At 42.2% G+C, this 16,039-nt stretch overlaps 1 protein-coding gene across 2 annotated transcripts in view; it reads right to left on the minus strand.

The window, feature by feature from the left end:
• diaph3 (diaphanous-related formin 3) overlaps positions 1-16,039 on the minus strand; it is a 376,752-nt gene that overhangs the window by 145,341 nt on the left and 215,372 nt on the right. For both annotated transcript variants that reach the window (XR_008386878.1, XM_053634162.1), the window contains one exon: positions 2,697-2,792. Coding sequence is in view for 1 of the 2 variants with exons in the window: in XM_053634162.1 (XP_053490137.1) it covers positions 2,697-2,792 (96 nt within the window). In the remaining variant the exon portion in view is untranslated. The remainder of the gene's footprint in view (positions 1-2,696; positions 2,793-16,039) is intronic.

Below are 16,039 nucleotides of genomic sequence, written 5' to 3' on the forward strand. Positions count from 1 at the left end.
TGGATTACACATCAATGCTTTTAAACATATAAAGCATTAACATTCAGCATTATTTCTACATTTAGTAGAGAACTATGGGAACGTCGCCGATGGTTTATTTTGTCTTTAAACAGAATGTGAGCGCGTCGGTTTTATTGGTCTTTGTCTAGAATCTGGATTTATATCAGACATTGACAACAGAGAGTGGAGTTGCATGACCTTTTCAGCACTACGACAAGGTAAACAGCTCGATTCTATAACATGAAGTACTTATTTAATAAGCCAACACTACACTCAGTGGCCTGAGTGGCAAGTGCACAGACAGAGCAAACAAGCTTCGCGCCTGCGACTCGTGGACAGGACGAGCTGGGGACAGACACGGCAAAACTAGAACGTTAACGCCGGTATGTTATAAATCCGTCCGCTGCTAAACAGACACCTTGGCGGGAAATCGACGTCTAATTCAGCAGGTTAGACGGCTAAACGTTTGGAGTTTAATTCAGGCATGTGATTAAATGCTTTTCCTGTGAAGTGGTTCATGATGCGTGTGACACTGAATTCTCATGACTGCCATCTCAAATTAATCGTCTCATTTTTTTTTTCTCCCCTTCCGTGGCCTAGTTCACGTTGAAGGAGCATGATAAAAATACTGATGTTCAAAACAGAGATAGGAGTAAAAACCATTATAATCTATTATATTTTGATGTAGTTTAACGGTGCGTGCATGCTTCACGCCATGCGAGTGACTCCCTCTTCCCTTTGTGTCTTTACTCATGGATTATTAAATATTAAGTTAATTATTTGTTTTTATTTAAGAGCTTTGAATTTATTTATTTTTTTTTAAAAGTACATTCTGATTTATGACCGTTCATTGACTTCAGCCTGTGTGCGTGTGTGTGTGTGAAGCTGGAGCTATAAACTTGGCAGCATGTGTAATGCAAAAAAAAGATTAAAATAGAGATGGTATGTTTATGCCTGAGGACCTGGTGCTGTTCTTCACATCAGTTCCAAGACACTGTCCACATAACAAAGCAGCATCAGTGCAGCCTCAACCTCTCTTCACATGCAGGGGAAGCACAATGAGCTCCTCCTGCACATCTATCACTTTCTGTAACTAAAACACGACGGAAATTCCAGTGGTGTTAGAGCCGCTCTTTATCTCCCTGTTCCGTGCACATGTATGAACTACTGCGCGCCTGATCTATTTGTAGGATCTGACAGTAGCTCAGCCTGCTCTCTGCCACACTTTAATAAAGCAGGGAGAATCGCTGGGAGGTGGGTGCTTAGTGTTTTATGACAATAGCGCTTGAGTGAGAGATTTTAAAGAGTGTGATTTGACTCGAGGTGCTCAGACTGGCTCAATTATAGCATACATTATAGGATCCAGGTCACTTCCTCTATGTAATAAAGACTCATGGAAGAGTGACTGAATGGGGCTCTGAACTTTGGAAAAGGCATGGGTATGTGTGCCGAGACAGCAGGAAAAACATTGCCCGAGACGTGACAAACAGGTGCAAGGAGAAACAGGAAGTAAAAGAATGTGTGCACAGAACAGACTGACATCTGGTGCTGTGTATGACTTCAGGGTCTTACATATAATTACATACAGAGTGAGAGAGAGAAAGTGAAAAAGTAAAAGAAGTGGTGTGTCTTGGTCTCAGGATCTCTGCATTTATACAGGAGGATAGGAAACGGTGCCTAGAGCGGCACTTTAGTCACGGGTGGCCGAACGTATTAAGTATTAAAACTTGATAACAGAGTGCTTCATTATACCAATCTCACTGTGAGCGCTGAATGTCTGAGGAGCGCAGCAGTCGTCATTCAAGCTGCCCCTGAACCGTCCTGGACCCACAGGCTAATGCTAGCATATGGTTGGCAATTTGAACACACAATCCAGCAGTGTTCTACGCCATAACTCTGTTTAACACATCTGTAGCACGTACACAATGGCTTAAAAAAACAGCACCATGGTACTAAGAAAACAGTAGTGTGAATCTGATCATGCATGGATACCACAAAGGAATTATTTTTAGTTGTACTTCCCCTGGTACTGGAAAGTAAAGCATATTTTGGTAAAACATTTTCTCATGTCTGGTTATATTTCACCTGGAAGAGCAGAATGGTATTCGCCAGCCCCTCAACAGGAGAGCATCATTTCCTCTCGAGACCACGGCTAAAGTAAGACGCATAAGAAGCTCAACAGTGTGTGAAATGAGGCTGGAAATGCAGATGAAGTGATGAGAGAGTGTGAATATACACTATATGGCCAAAAGTATGTGTGCCTCTGACCATCACACCCATAAGTGGGCCTTCCCGAACCTGTTGCCAAAGTGAGAAGCACTAAATTGACTATTGTTCCCAAACCTCTTCAAGCATGGCAGTTTGAAGTGGAAGGACACGAGTGTCCTGTACAGAGCCCTGACCTCAATATCACTGAACACCTTTGGGACGAACTGGACCGCCGATTGCACCCCAGATCTCTTCATCCAACATCAGAGCCTGACTTCACTAATGCTCTTGTAGCTGAATGATCACACATCCCCACAGCCACGCTCCATAATCTAGTGGAAAGCCTTCCCAGAAGACTGGAGCTTATTATACGAGGAAAGGAGGACTAAATCTGGAATGGGATGTTCAACAAGCACAATGGGTGTAATGGTCAGTTGTCCCAAACCTTTGTGATGGAGTGGAGGAAAAACTCCAGGATGTGTACTTACACAGGTTCTGGGCGATCTTAGGATCCAGCACTTTCAGCTCTTTGATTCTCTTCTTAATGAATTTCTTCTCCTCGAGCTCCTCCTCATCTCGCCGGGCTGTAAAGACCCACATACGTTAGTAACGGATAAACGACTTACGTTCACATACGCTCAAACAGATCATCACGAGTGTACACTGGTACACGGATGTTTGTCTTGAGCAGCTACAGCGCACACTTAATGGCAAGAACATTACGATGTACAGAGAACAGTTGGTCGTAACACGAGCGTGAGCTGGTACGCATCATTTGATAAGGTTGTTTGGTAAACACCATATATGTACGGAAAACGGGACTGGAAAAAAAAAAAAAAAATGGTACAGTGTTTAATTACAAAGAAGAACGAAATAGCACACGCACAGATGTGGAGACAAATAAAGCAAGAAGGTTCTTAATGTGTTCTAATGAGAGATTTGTTCTGAAACACAACACAAACCCAGCAATGTAGTTAATTGCACCACTAGTCAGTCAATCAGAGTCTGCTCAGCATAGACGCAAACAGCCACGACAACACTGAATAATGAAAGAAAACAGCCGCACGGGAGGTGCGGTCTACTTAATAAAGACTCATGGGGTTGACTGACGTGTTGACCTCCTAGGAGCAGATGATGACATTCTGTAAACACGTGCGTCTAGGGACAAGAGTTTACTATGGCATGGGGTTGTGTCAGAGAGTTGTGTGGGGTAAGATCCTGTATTCCGTGTGTGTAGGACTAAGAAAGTGTTTGCCATGGTCACAGCGGGAGTGTAAAAGGATTGGTAATTGGCAAGACAGCCATGGAGAATGAGATGAGACTAAAAGCTGTGAGCTGAAGGAGGTCAGCATTCTCTCTCTGTCTCTCTCACACACACACACACACACACACACACACACACACACACACACAGAGTACACACATACAGAGGGGGTCAGAAAATCTGAGACAACACTGAAAATACAGGATTCAAAAAACAAAACAAAAAACAACAAAAACAAAACGAACGCTTTAGATTTCCAAAAAATTCTAAATAACAGAAAAGAAACATTAAACATCTCGAGGTCACTATTTAAATGTACACGAATTCCGAACGCGTTAAATGTACTGCAAGTCCGAGTCTTACTACATCCCACCTGTATACACCAATCTGCACATCAAGTCTATACAAGCAAATCCACGATAGCGTCTCATTCTTCATACACACACACGCAAGGAATTACACAGCAATCCAAACTATGGGGTTTTTATCTAAACTGGCATCCAGCTTCAGTAACGTTGAAGATTTTGAACGAGACGTACATTTTTGTGCGTTTCAAAATCAGGTAGATCCAATAACAGTATCCCCCCCCCCACCCCCACCGTTTAATATAATTATAGAAGCAAACACATCGGCACACTCATTCCGTCAGGACCAATAAGAGAAGAGCTGGAGAATGGCGACAGGAACGAGCGGGCAGGAAAGCGAATTAGTGATTTTTAGAGTAAGTTTAATTGTTTAACGTGTCCGATTAAGAGAAATGCGAGTCCCGAGAGGAAGTCGGGTAAGTGTGCGCTAATTATCGCGGCTGGCTAGTGATGGGCTGAACGGCGGGGAATAAAACGCAGGGTTAATCTACGAATCTCTGTCTCGCTCCAACACAAACAGAGGAAAGGCAACCCTTCCTAAAACATACAAGCAATAAATGTGGTGGAACCAAGTCTGTGTGTGTGAGAGAGAGAGAGAGAGAGAATGACAGTAAATGAGTGTAAACTTACAGTGGAACTGGGTGAGAACTTAAGCCTTGTTGCCTTGTTTATACTTCATCAGAACTGTTTCTGAAAGCCGTCCAAAAGAAACATCAGAAAGCTCGAGTTTTTGGATTCTTTAAAGACAGTAGAAGGATCTCATTGTTGTCTGGTCCAAAACACTGTTGGCAATTTGACTGAGATGAGGATGCTACTGATTTTGCCGTTTGACTAATGTGAGAAAGATTATAGTCTAAACATTTTTTCAAGCACGAGTCAAGGATCTGGAACACCCGTATCAGTGCCAGGAGTGGGATCCTTGAATACGGTTTGTGGTACACACTTAGACTCTGGATGAACACCATTTTGATGCCAAAAAATGATACAAATGTGCGAGCCCACACTTTAAACAAAACTCTTCTGCTTCTTTCGACACTATGATTCATTCATACATCCATGTTCATGAACTGCTTTTTCCTGGTCAGTGGATCTAGAGCCGAGCCCGGGAACACACCGTGGATCGTCTCAGGAAACCGTGCACACACATTCACACGCAGTCTTTCACAACTAGGGACAATGTTGAGCAGCCAATCCACCGACGGGCATGTTTTTGGGAGGAAACCGGAGAACCTAGAGGAAACCCAAACGGACACTGTATGTAATATATATATATATATATATATATATATATATATATATATATATATATATATATATATATATATATATATATATATATATGGCAGCTTGTTAGGAAGTTGGAGTTAGAGTGCGGGGTCAGAGTGCGCGGTCGGCCATGATCCGGTGCTCCTGGAACAGTGGCAGCTTGGCGGTGCTGGAGCTTAAACCCCTGATAGTCTGATCAGAAAACCAGAGCCTTAACCACTGAGCCCCCACTGCCTATGAAGGTATATCAAAGATTCACTAAGACAAATACTGCTGTGATAAATGTTTTAGGAGGAGTGTATCAGACACAGTCAGATGGTTTCCGTCCTCCTGTCCATTCAGACGTCTTTACTGACCGATCACCGTGGACCTGGACGGCCAGCTCAGACGCTTTGGTTTCAAAAGCGCGACTGATCTGAATCGGTGCACGCCGCCCTGTCTGAAAGCCTGTTCTGATATGTAGCAGACCCCAAATCAGGCTTTGGCATCGTAGAAGACTTCACCTGACAGACGTTCCTTTCATAATCAGCCGCTGTATCCTCTTCTCATGAGCCAACTCTGCGTCAGTAGCTAGCAACAGGCTTCAAGAAGACTGCCATTCTAGCCAGATGGAAAGAATGTCTCTCTCACAGTTATGCATTCATCAATCCCTTCACTGAGAATCTGAGCACCAGCTGTGTCCAAATGACCAAAATGTTCATCTCTAGTGTACACTTATCTCAAAATAGTGAAGCGCAACCAAATAAATAAATAAACTGGTGGCGAAGCTAATGAAATCAACTGTTGCTGAAAGTATCATCAACTCCAGCACGTTTATTTAGCGGACATTAACACGATAAGGCGGGCAAGAGCAACTGGGAATTGACTGAGCATAACATTAAAGAGTAGGATTCACGGAGCACAAAGGGGTACAGATCACTGCAAAAGTAGCACAACTCACACTCATTACACACTCACAGGGAGCAGCCGGCTCTTCCGGAGGCTCACACTCCTCACACACTTCAGTGGGGAAAGAAAAAAAAAAAAGAAAAGAAAAGAAAGACGAAGCAGAAAAAAGGAAGACTTTTATAACATTTCATTACTGATTGTTAACTATTGCAAAAGGAGCTGTGGGGAAATGTGAATAATCTGTCCAGACATCCTGTGGAAGCTTGGCCATGAGAAAATAAAAGCCTTAATGATCTAATTGCAATCAGCTGGCCCGATGGCAGAACTTTATTAAGAATTCATGCTCTCGGTAGAACGGGAACAAATTGGCTGATTCGTGCTATATATAGCAAGCAAAAGGTACGGACCACGTCTTTATCTCTTTCACACGCGTATACGTACATACACGGTCTTTTAGCTCTGAAGCAACAGAGACTGAAACGAAGCTGGGCTTCTCGTTAAGCAACTCGTACAGCGCTAAGAGACAAGACACAGACGTGTAAATATGAATATTTACAGAGAAACTAGTCATAAATGTAATATTTTTAAACGATATCCGGTCCGATGTTCTTAAGCGTCCGAAGAAACGCGTTGAAAATTCAAACTGTTCAACATTTAATACAAGAACACAGCAGGGTGAGAGATCCACTGCATTATGCATTAACCCATCTCTACAACCCTTCAACCTTCTTCCTTCTACATAGTCCTTTACTTCCACGCAAAAATGAAGAGAAACACACACACTACAGCAAGCAGAGTGACTATAAAGGTTCTCGGCGTTTGTGTGTGTGTGTGTGTGTGTGAGAGAGAGAAACTGGCAAGATTAAGATATGCAGTATTGATCTGTTCATCATGACTACCAGTAGGCTGTCAAAACTGGCCCCACACATTCATTACGCGCAGTGCAACACACCAGCAAACACATTACAGGCACTCATTTAGCGTGCAATCATATTGACTGTGTATCCAAACCCCCACGTGATGTGCACATTATTCTCAGCAGGGACCCGTGCTAATGCAAGAAGACGGGAGACACTTTTAAAACCACATATAAAAATTTCTTAACGTGCTGTGAACGGACAAATAATCCATCGATTGACTTCGACGGCAACACCGATGCGCTGGAGCATAAGGAGTGTGTATACGGGTCTAAAGCGAACAACTGCTGATGGATGGACGGATTCAGGGACACGTCATCAAATCAGCGAAACCCAAAACCATCGAATTACACGATACGGGCAAAAGTATGTGGACACCTCGCCGTCACACTTTATACCAATTTCATTTGATTCGTATAGCGCGTTTAACTATAGACACTGTCATGAAGCAGCTTTACAGAACTCCAGGTATAAGGTTTCAATTGATAATTTTACCTCTTATTAGCAAACCGGAGGTGATGGTGATGAGGAAAAACTCCCTTACATGACACTCAAACAGGAACCTCTTCTGAGTGACACTGGATACAGCGATTATAAATCATTTCTCTTCTATGACCGCGTAGTATCAAGTCAAGCGGTGCTAGGTGTGTTGAAAGGAATGTCAGTATGAGCGTTGGAGTCATTTCTGACTTCAGTTGGATTATAACTTTATGTCTACTGTATCAAAGTGAAGTTATCGACTGTTCAATGATCAAGACTTGAGTTTACATTGTTTTCAGCAAGTGCAGCCTTTAGGCTGTCCAAGAAAAAAACATCCACAGCCATCTTTAGGGTAACCGTGTGGTACCATCAACAGCAATCTCACGGTGATCTTAAGGGTATCCATGCAAGCCGTCCTCAGCAGCAGGGAGTGATTTTCAGCTGAAGAAGTAGCTATGACAGCTTGTTGGACATCCCATTGGAAACTCAAGGGCATTCATTTGGAGTTTTGGAGCGAGTCTGTAGGAATCTGTGCCCATTCAGTCAACAGAGCATTAGTGATGTAAGCCACTGGTGATGGATGAGAAGTCCTAGCTCTCAATCGATTCCAATTCATCTGAAACTCAAATTAGGAGAGGTGTCCACATAGTTTTGGCCATATAGTGTGTATCTAATGATTAAACCTGTGGAAAGCACAGCTAATGAGTTTTAGCAAACATAAATCAGGAGTCTGCAAACATGACTATTTTAATTTAAGCAAATGACAAGCCCAATACCTTTGTTATTTCATTAAAATTGGTATCAAGCAATCAGAGAGCTCCTCAGAAAGAAAAAAAAAAACAAATCCTGAGCCATCATGCATTCCGACCACAAACTAAAGCCAAACAAATATTAAAGAGAAGTGAGACACATATCGCTCAGAGAAGGGAAGTAATTAAGCACACAATGTGGGTGGTAATTAGTAAAACATCCACTGACACACACTGCGATGCCTATCAGCTAATTAAAACTCAACCTCTAGCAAATCACTCTCTCTCTTCGGATTGCTGGGAGAACTTCCGGGCACTGGTTGTGCGGTGTGCGGTGTGTGCGCTTTAATATCTTTGCGCCAACGTGCCTTTTAAGGTGTTTTCATCTTTTTTTTTTTTCCTCGACTCCCGTGAGCGAGACGTCTTTTTTAAGTGAAGATGATAAGTTTGTGCAAGGTTTGTTCAATGGAGGAAGAGCGGCCTCGGTTTTGGCGTAGGGAGGAGTTTTGCCGGAGAGCGTGCCTGTGATGTCCAGGGAGTTCCTGTTGGGGTTGCGTTTGAACGCTGGTCCTGTCGATCCTGTTTGGAATATTCCTGAAGAACTAACCCGGCCTCGTGAGAATACCCGGGGTCTGAAAAGGAGGATAACGAGGAAACGTGGGAACCGGGGTAGACTTCAACACAGATTGAAGAGGGTTCAAAGATCCACCCCGCTGCCTGGAATACTCTTAGGCTTCGCCATAAACTGGACGAACTGCAGGCCAATGTGAGTTTCATGCACGGATACAGAAATATGCACATGATGGTGTTCACCGAAATTTGGCTGGATGACTCAACTGATGATAGTTAGGGCTTTGGAGTACCTATCCAGCTGGACAGAGATAAACACACAAGAAGGAAAGAACGTGGTGGTGGTGTGTGTGTGTTTAGATCAAGGAAAGCTGATGTAACAGCAATAGTGCGATTAGAGGTTTATAAGTCAGACATTGAACTCATTGCAGTTTCTGTACGTCCTTTTTAACTTCATCATAACTGTTTTTTATTGTAGTATGTATATATACACAAGCACGGTGGCTTAGTGGTTAGCACGTTCGCCTCACACCTCCAGGGTCGGGGGTTCGATTCTCGCCATGGCCCTGTGTGTGTGGAGTTTGCATGTTCTCCCCATGCTTCGGGGGTTTCCTCTGGGTACTCCGGTTTCCTCCCCCAGTCCAAAGACATGCACGGTAGGCTGATTGGCATGTCCAAAGTGTCCGTAGTGTATGAATGGGTGTGTGATTGTGCCCTGCGATGGATTGGCACCCTGTCCAGGGTGTACCCCGCCTTGTGCCCGATGCTCCCTGGGATAGGCTCCAGGTTCCCCGTGACTCTGAAAAGGATAAGCGGTATAGAGGATGGATGGATGTATGGATATATACATCTCCACATGCTAAAGTTGACGTGGCATTACTAAAAAATACCCTGATCAACTGGACAGTTTATCTCCAGATGCGCCTAAATTGATTTTAACCATTGTATTATGGATAAATATTTAAAGGGTTACTACCAATATGTTACATGCGCTACTCGTGCTGATAAAATCTTAGATAGACGTTATGGCCCGATTCCTGGAGCTTACAGGTCTCTGTCTTTACCTCCTCATGGTTCAGCTGATCGTAATATAGCTGTCTTCTGTATACACTCCCATTATAAAGCAAGAGAAGAGAGAAGTACAATATGGACCTGCTCTACTATTGATGTTTTAAAGGGTTGTCTTGACTGCACAGATTGGAATATGTTTTTGAATACATGTTTCTGCTTTGAATGAACAGGTGCTTACTGTTTCGAATGATATCACTTTCTGTGTTGATACTGTTATTCTTACAAAAAAAAAGATTTCTTTGTATCCTACTAATAAACCTTGGGTCACGAAGGAGTTAAAGAGTATACTGAATATGAAGAAGAAGAGTATTTCTCTCGGGGACTAATGAGGAGGAAAAAAAAAAAACCCCAGATAAACAGGGAAGTTGAAAAAGCAATAAAAATTGCTAAAAGTAATTATAAAAATAAGATTGAGGGGGTGTTTATGCAAGGTGGTAATCTTCGAGCTGCCTGGATGGGAATTAAGAGTATAGCTGCAGTGAATACACTGGTATTGAATCGGTATACATTAATGGAAAACCATGACACAGATTTTATTTGATCGAATGAGTTTAATTCATTTCTCGCCCATTTCGATACACTTGCTACAGTCGATGAGATGGTAGATTTTAAAGACGCACTGAGTTCTTAGAATAATTTTAAATCGAATGCTTTTAATATATCGAGGCAGTTGTAGGCCACAGCGCTTAATAAGGCCCCAGGTCCGGACGGTACTGAACAGCTTAGTGGAGTTCTCCATGTACTTTTTCAGTCTTCCTGAGATCTAGGGTTGGTACCTGATCTGTGGAAAAGCTCAACTATTGTTCCAAGCTAAGCCAGATTATTTTATTGACTATCATCCTATTGCCTTGACCTCTTCGGTCATGAAGGCTTTTGAAAAAGAGATTTAAAAAAAAAAAAGCATACGATGACAGGTACTGGTCCGGCTTTAGATCCGCTGCAGTTTGCATATCGCGCTGGAAGAGGCGTGGATGATGCAAAACTGTTTTTGTTAAATACTCTATCAACATCTGGAATATAGTGGGGAGTTTGCATGGATTTTGCTTGTGGACTTCCAGTCAGCGTTTAACACTCTGCAGCCAGTTGTTTTAGGGAATCTTATTGGTGAGTTTAATTTTAATCGTGGTTTAGTGTCATGGATTATGAACTTTTTAACAGATAGGCAACAAAGGTTTAGGGTTAATGGGGTTTTATCGGGCACGTTAAACACTTCTGTAGGTTCACCACAAGGCTGTGTACTTTCTCCAATCTTTTTTTTTTTAATATTATACACTAATGATCATCAGAGTTTACAAGATAACAGTTATCTGTTAAAATAAGCAGATGATACTGCTGTTCTTTCCTTGCGTTCACATTCAGACCAGGAATATGGTCTGATTTTATCTCTTGGCCTAACAGAATGAAACTAGACTTGAAAGTCTCAAAGAGTAAAAAGATGGTTAGCAATTTTAGTAAGAAAACATTTTCACTTCAACCTGTGACTATTAACGGTACACAGGTGAATGTAGTAGAGGAATACAAGTGTTTTGGGATCATTTTTGATAACACGTTGAAGTTTGATTAAAAAATAAATAAATACTGATACCATTATTTAAAAAAAAAAAAAAATCACACCAAAGATGTGTTTGTGTTGAGGAAGCTTAACTCCTTTAATGTACAGAGTCTTTATATGTCTTTTTATAATCCATTCCTCGAAAGTATTCTGTCTTTCTCGATCATATGTTGGTTTTCTTCATCGTCTATGAAGAACAAAAAATTGTCTGCGAGGTATTGTGAACACGGGCTCAAAAATCATGGGTGTTCCTTTACGTAGTCTTGCATCTTATTTTGAACAGCAAGTGTTGAGGACGGCGCATAAAATAATGGGAGACGGCACACACCTTTTGCACGTTTGTTTGGAGTGGATGCCACTTGGGCGGCGTTTAAGGACAATCAGGTGATCCACAAACCGTTACAAATTTACTTTTGTGCCGGCAATTCGTTGATGTAATTAATACTATTAATTCTTATTTATTTTTTCCTTCTCTATATATTGTGTATTTTGAGTATTTGTATGTATGCGAATTAATTGTTATTATATATATATATATATATATATATATATATATATATATATATATATAGAGCGCACCATGACAGTCTGAACTAACTGCCCCATGGGGATTAATAAGGCTCTGAATTTCTCTCTCTCTCCCTCTCTCAGCTGCATTGATTGGCCCCAGAGAAAGTCAGGATGAATTGGTTAATCAGTCACGTGCGTATAGGTGGGGCTGATATCATAGCTCTGCATCACAACAGAGGAGTAGCACAAAGCAGCTAATGTAGAGAACACGGCCCTACTGCAATCAGCCTACTGTATCAGTAGCACAGGAGACACACACACACACACACACACACACACACACACACACACACACCCGAGAATCTTATAAGGTATTGTAAAAGAAAGGAAGAAGATCTGTTTACAGCCTCCCTAAACCAGGACTATGTCCTGATCTTGTGTATTTGCTTCAGCTACTTCCAGTGTGTTTTACTGAGAGCACGCAGGGACTGCGGATGAGCTCTGAGGGAATTTAGTGGAGCACTATTGCTAATGTTGTTCTGTCTGTTTTCAAATGATAGACACATTAATATTTGAATGTATTATAATGTATCAGCTGCCAAGCTTTTGCTACGTTGTGCTGGTAAAGCAAAAACAATCAGTTTTTAAGTATCAGTTACTCACTTTTTGGTGTATAGGGGTACAAAATGACTTTTAAATACCCATCATTAATTACAACTTCAATCAGGAAGGTACGTAGATATAAACGTACAAACAGAAAAGTATGTAAGTAAATCTTCTGCATGAGGCCACTGGATGAAAATTTCACACAGGTTCTCACAAGGTTATGGGCGTGTAAGGGGTAATAAGCATGGGCAAAGTGATTTATCGATAAAACTTCCTCTAAACGCTCTTTCATTACCATCACCTCTCAGCCGCAAGGGAACAAAACAGCTCCCAGACTTGAACCCGAACATCTACCATGCATGGTCCAGTAAGAAACCCTGCCACTGTAATTACACAACAAACGGTCAATTAATTACCCAGAAGAGCAGAAAGTGGCACACTCTTGATTTTGAAAAAGCTCCACTTTATATAGTTTTCGGTCTCGCTCTCCCTAGATGATACATTTGTAGATGGCCAGGCTGTCAGAGCACTACTAAAGGGAATGGAAGATGAAATAAACATTGATTGAAAGAGAATGACTGATGGGCTACATAACAGGCCGGCAGCAGGACTGCCTCTAGTCTTTCAACAGCATGATCAAGAGACATTTAATCACACCACAACATTAGCACGACTTAAACATCGACGAGGAAATAAAACACTCGGATGACATATGCTACAGAAAGCCATATCTTATAGCCTGCAAATGCAGGAGAACAACATTAAAAATGAAAATATATATATAAGCATTTTGGTTAAAAAAAAAAAAAAGAAAAAAGGGATTTTATATACACCAATCAGCCATAACATTAAAACCGCTGACAGGTGAAGTGAATAACATTGATTATCTCGTCATATGCCTGTCAAGGGGTGGGATATATTAGGCAGCAAGTGAACAGTCAGTTCTCAAAGTTGATGTGTTGGAAGCAGGAAAAATGAGCAAGTGTAAAGATCTGAGTGATTTTGGCAAAGGCCAAATTGTTATGGCTAGATGACTGGATCAGAGCATCTCCAAAACAGCAGGTCTTGTGGGGGTGTTCCTGGTATGCAGTGGTTAGTACCTACCAAAAGTGGTCCAAGAAAGGACAACCAGTGAACCGGTGACAGGGTCATGGGCGCCCAAGTCTCACTGATGCAAGTGGGGAGCGAAGGCACACACTGGTGAAAAAGTTCATACTGGTTATGACAGAAAGGAGTCAGAACACACAGTGCATCACAGCACACTGTGTATGGGGCTGTGTAGCTGCAGACCGGTCAGAGTGCCCATGCTGACCCCTGTACACCACTGAAAACACCTACAATGGGCACATGAGCATCAGAACTGGACCATGGAGCAATGAAAGAAGGTGGTCTGGTCTGATGACTCACGCTTTCTTTTACATCATGTGGACGGCCGGGTGTGCGTGCGTGTGTGTCGTTACCCGGGGAAGAGACGGCACCAGGATGCACTATAGTAAGAAGGCAAGCCGGCTGAGGCAGTCTAATTCTCTGGACGATGTTCTGCTGGGAAACCCTGAGTCCTGGCCTTCATGTGGATGCTACTTTAACACGTACCCCCGACCTAAACACTGCTGCAGACCAAATACACCCCTTCAACTTATCAGATCAATGCGCCCTGCCACACTACAAAAATTGTTCAAGAATGGTTTGAGGAACATGACAAAAAGATGTTGACCCTGCTTCATCAGGTCAGCATTGTTTTGCTCAACTTTATTTGACTGAGACAACTGATTTGCTCAGTACTTTTGTAAAGATATTTTAGGTTATTACTTTCTCTTTTATTCCCCCCCATATATTTTAATACAGACTCCTGTTCAAGCACATGCTCCTTGTATATACACACTACATATTTTGCTTCAATGAATCGTTTTTTACTTTAATTTTTAGCCCAAATATAAACATTTACAACTGTACTGCCTCTGAATAGAAATCTTTCCTACTGCTAGTGTGTGGTATTGTAGAAGTATGCGAGACCTGCGGTAGCTATCGTATGAGCTGTTGCTTTCACATGAAATACAGCAACACTAAATCTCAACGCCAGCTGCCAGACATGTAAGCTTTTAACTCACAATTCATGCTCTCAAATGCAATCACACACAAAACTCATATTTGGTAGAGGGTGAGCAGGGAAAAGAACAGCAAGCTTATCACTCTCCCTGCCTTTTTTTTCTTTGTCTTTTTCCCCCCCATCTTTCCATCATTACGATCCGTAAGTGGATGAGAGGGAATACATGCCTATTATCAATTCCTCTATGCAAAAAAGGAGAAAGCCCAAGTGTGGAAGGAATCATTTTTAGCAAATAATATTGTGGCTGCAAATGTATTTTAAACGACGTGCCACATTACACTTCTGGTGTAGGAGCCACAGAAATCAAATAGTGAATACTTTGTGGTATAAGAAGAAAGACATTACACAAAAAAAGGCAATCTAAATGGTTCATTTCTGAAGCATCAGTCAGGCCTAATTTAGGCAGATACATAGATAAATGTATGAAGAGAAAAATTATCCTATTTCACAAGGCCTCTCAGTTCGCCATTTAAGAGCACAAAGTGGGCTTCGTTTAAGACATTAATTTAATTGTCAATCTTATTCAAATATCAAAAGGCACAAATGTGGATGTGTCCAGGCTGGACATGTTCATGCTTTTTAGCGCTGTAAAGTCACTGTTCAGCAAATAGCAGGATGGATGGATGGTTGGCGGAATGGGTGGATGTGTGGGTCTGATGTGGATAGATAAATAGCTCTGATATGGATGGATAAATATGTCTGATATGGGTGGGTAGATGGATGGATGGATGGATGGATATGTCTGATGTGGGTGGGTAGATGGATGGATGGATGGATGGATGGATATGTCTGATGTGGGTGGGTAGATGGATGGATGGATGGGTCTGATGTGGATGGATGGTCTAATTTGGACAGATGAGTATGATGTGGGTGGATGGTCTGATTTGGATGGATGGATGGGTCTGATTTGGATGGATGCATGGGTCTGGTGTGGATGGATGGATGGATAGATAGATAGATGGGTCTGATGTGAATGGATGACTATGTCTGATGTGGGTGGGTAGATGGATGGATGGGTCTGGTTTGTATGGATGCATAGGTCCGATGTGGATGGATGGATATATCCGAAGTGGATGGATGGGTCTGATTTGGATGGAAGGATGGATGGCTCTGATTTGGATGGATGAATGGATGGGTCTGATGTGGATGGATGGATGGATGGATGGGTGGGTCTGAGTTAGATGGATGGATGGATGGGTCTTATTTGGATGGATGGGTCTTATTTGGATGGATGAATGGATAGATGGGTCTGATTTGGATCGATGGGTCTGATTTGGATGGATGACTATGTCTGATGTGGGTGGGTAGATGGATGGATTGGTCTGGTTTGTATGGATGCATAGGTCCGATGTGGATGGATGGATATATCCGAAGTGGATGGATGGGTCTGATTTGGATGGATGGATCTGATTTGGATGGATGAATGGATGGGTCTGATGTGGATGGATGGATGGATGGGTCTGATGTGGATGGATGGATGGATGGG

This window comes from Ictalurus furcatus, chromosome 10 (assembly GCF_023375685.1).
Source record: "Ictalurus furcatus strain D&B chromosome 10, Billie_1.0, whole genome shotgun sequence".
Classification (NCBI taxonomy): domain Eukaryota; kingdom Metazoa; phylum Chordata; class Actinopteri; order Siluriformes; family Ictaluridae; genus Ictalurus; species Ictalurus furcatus.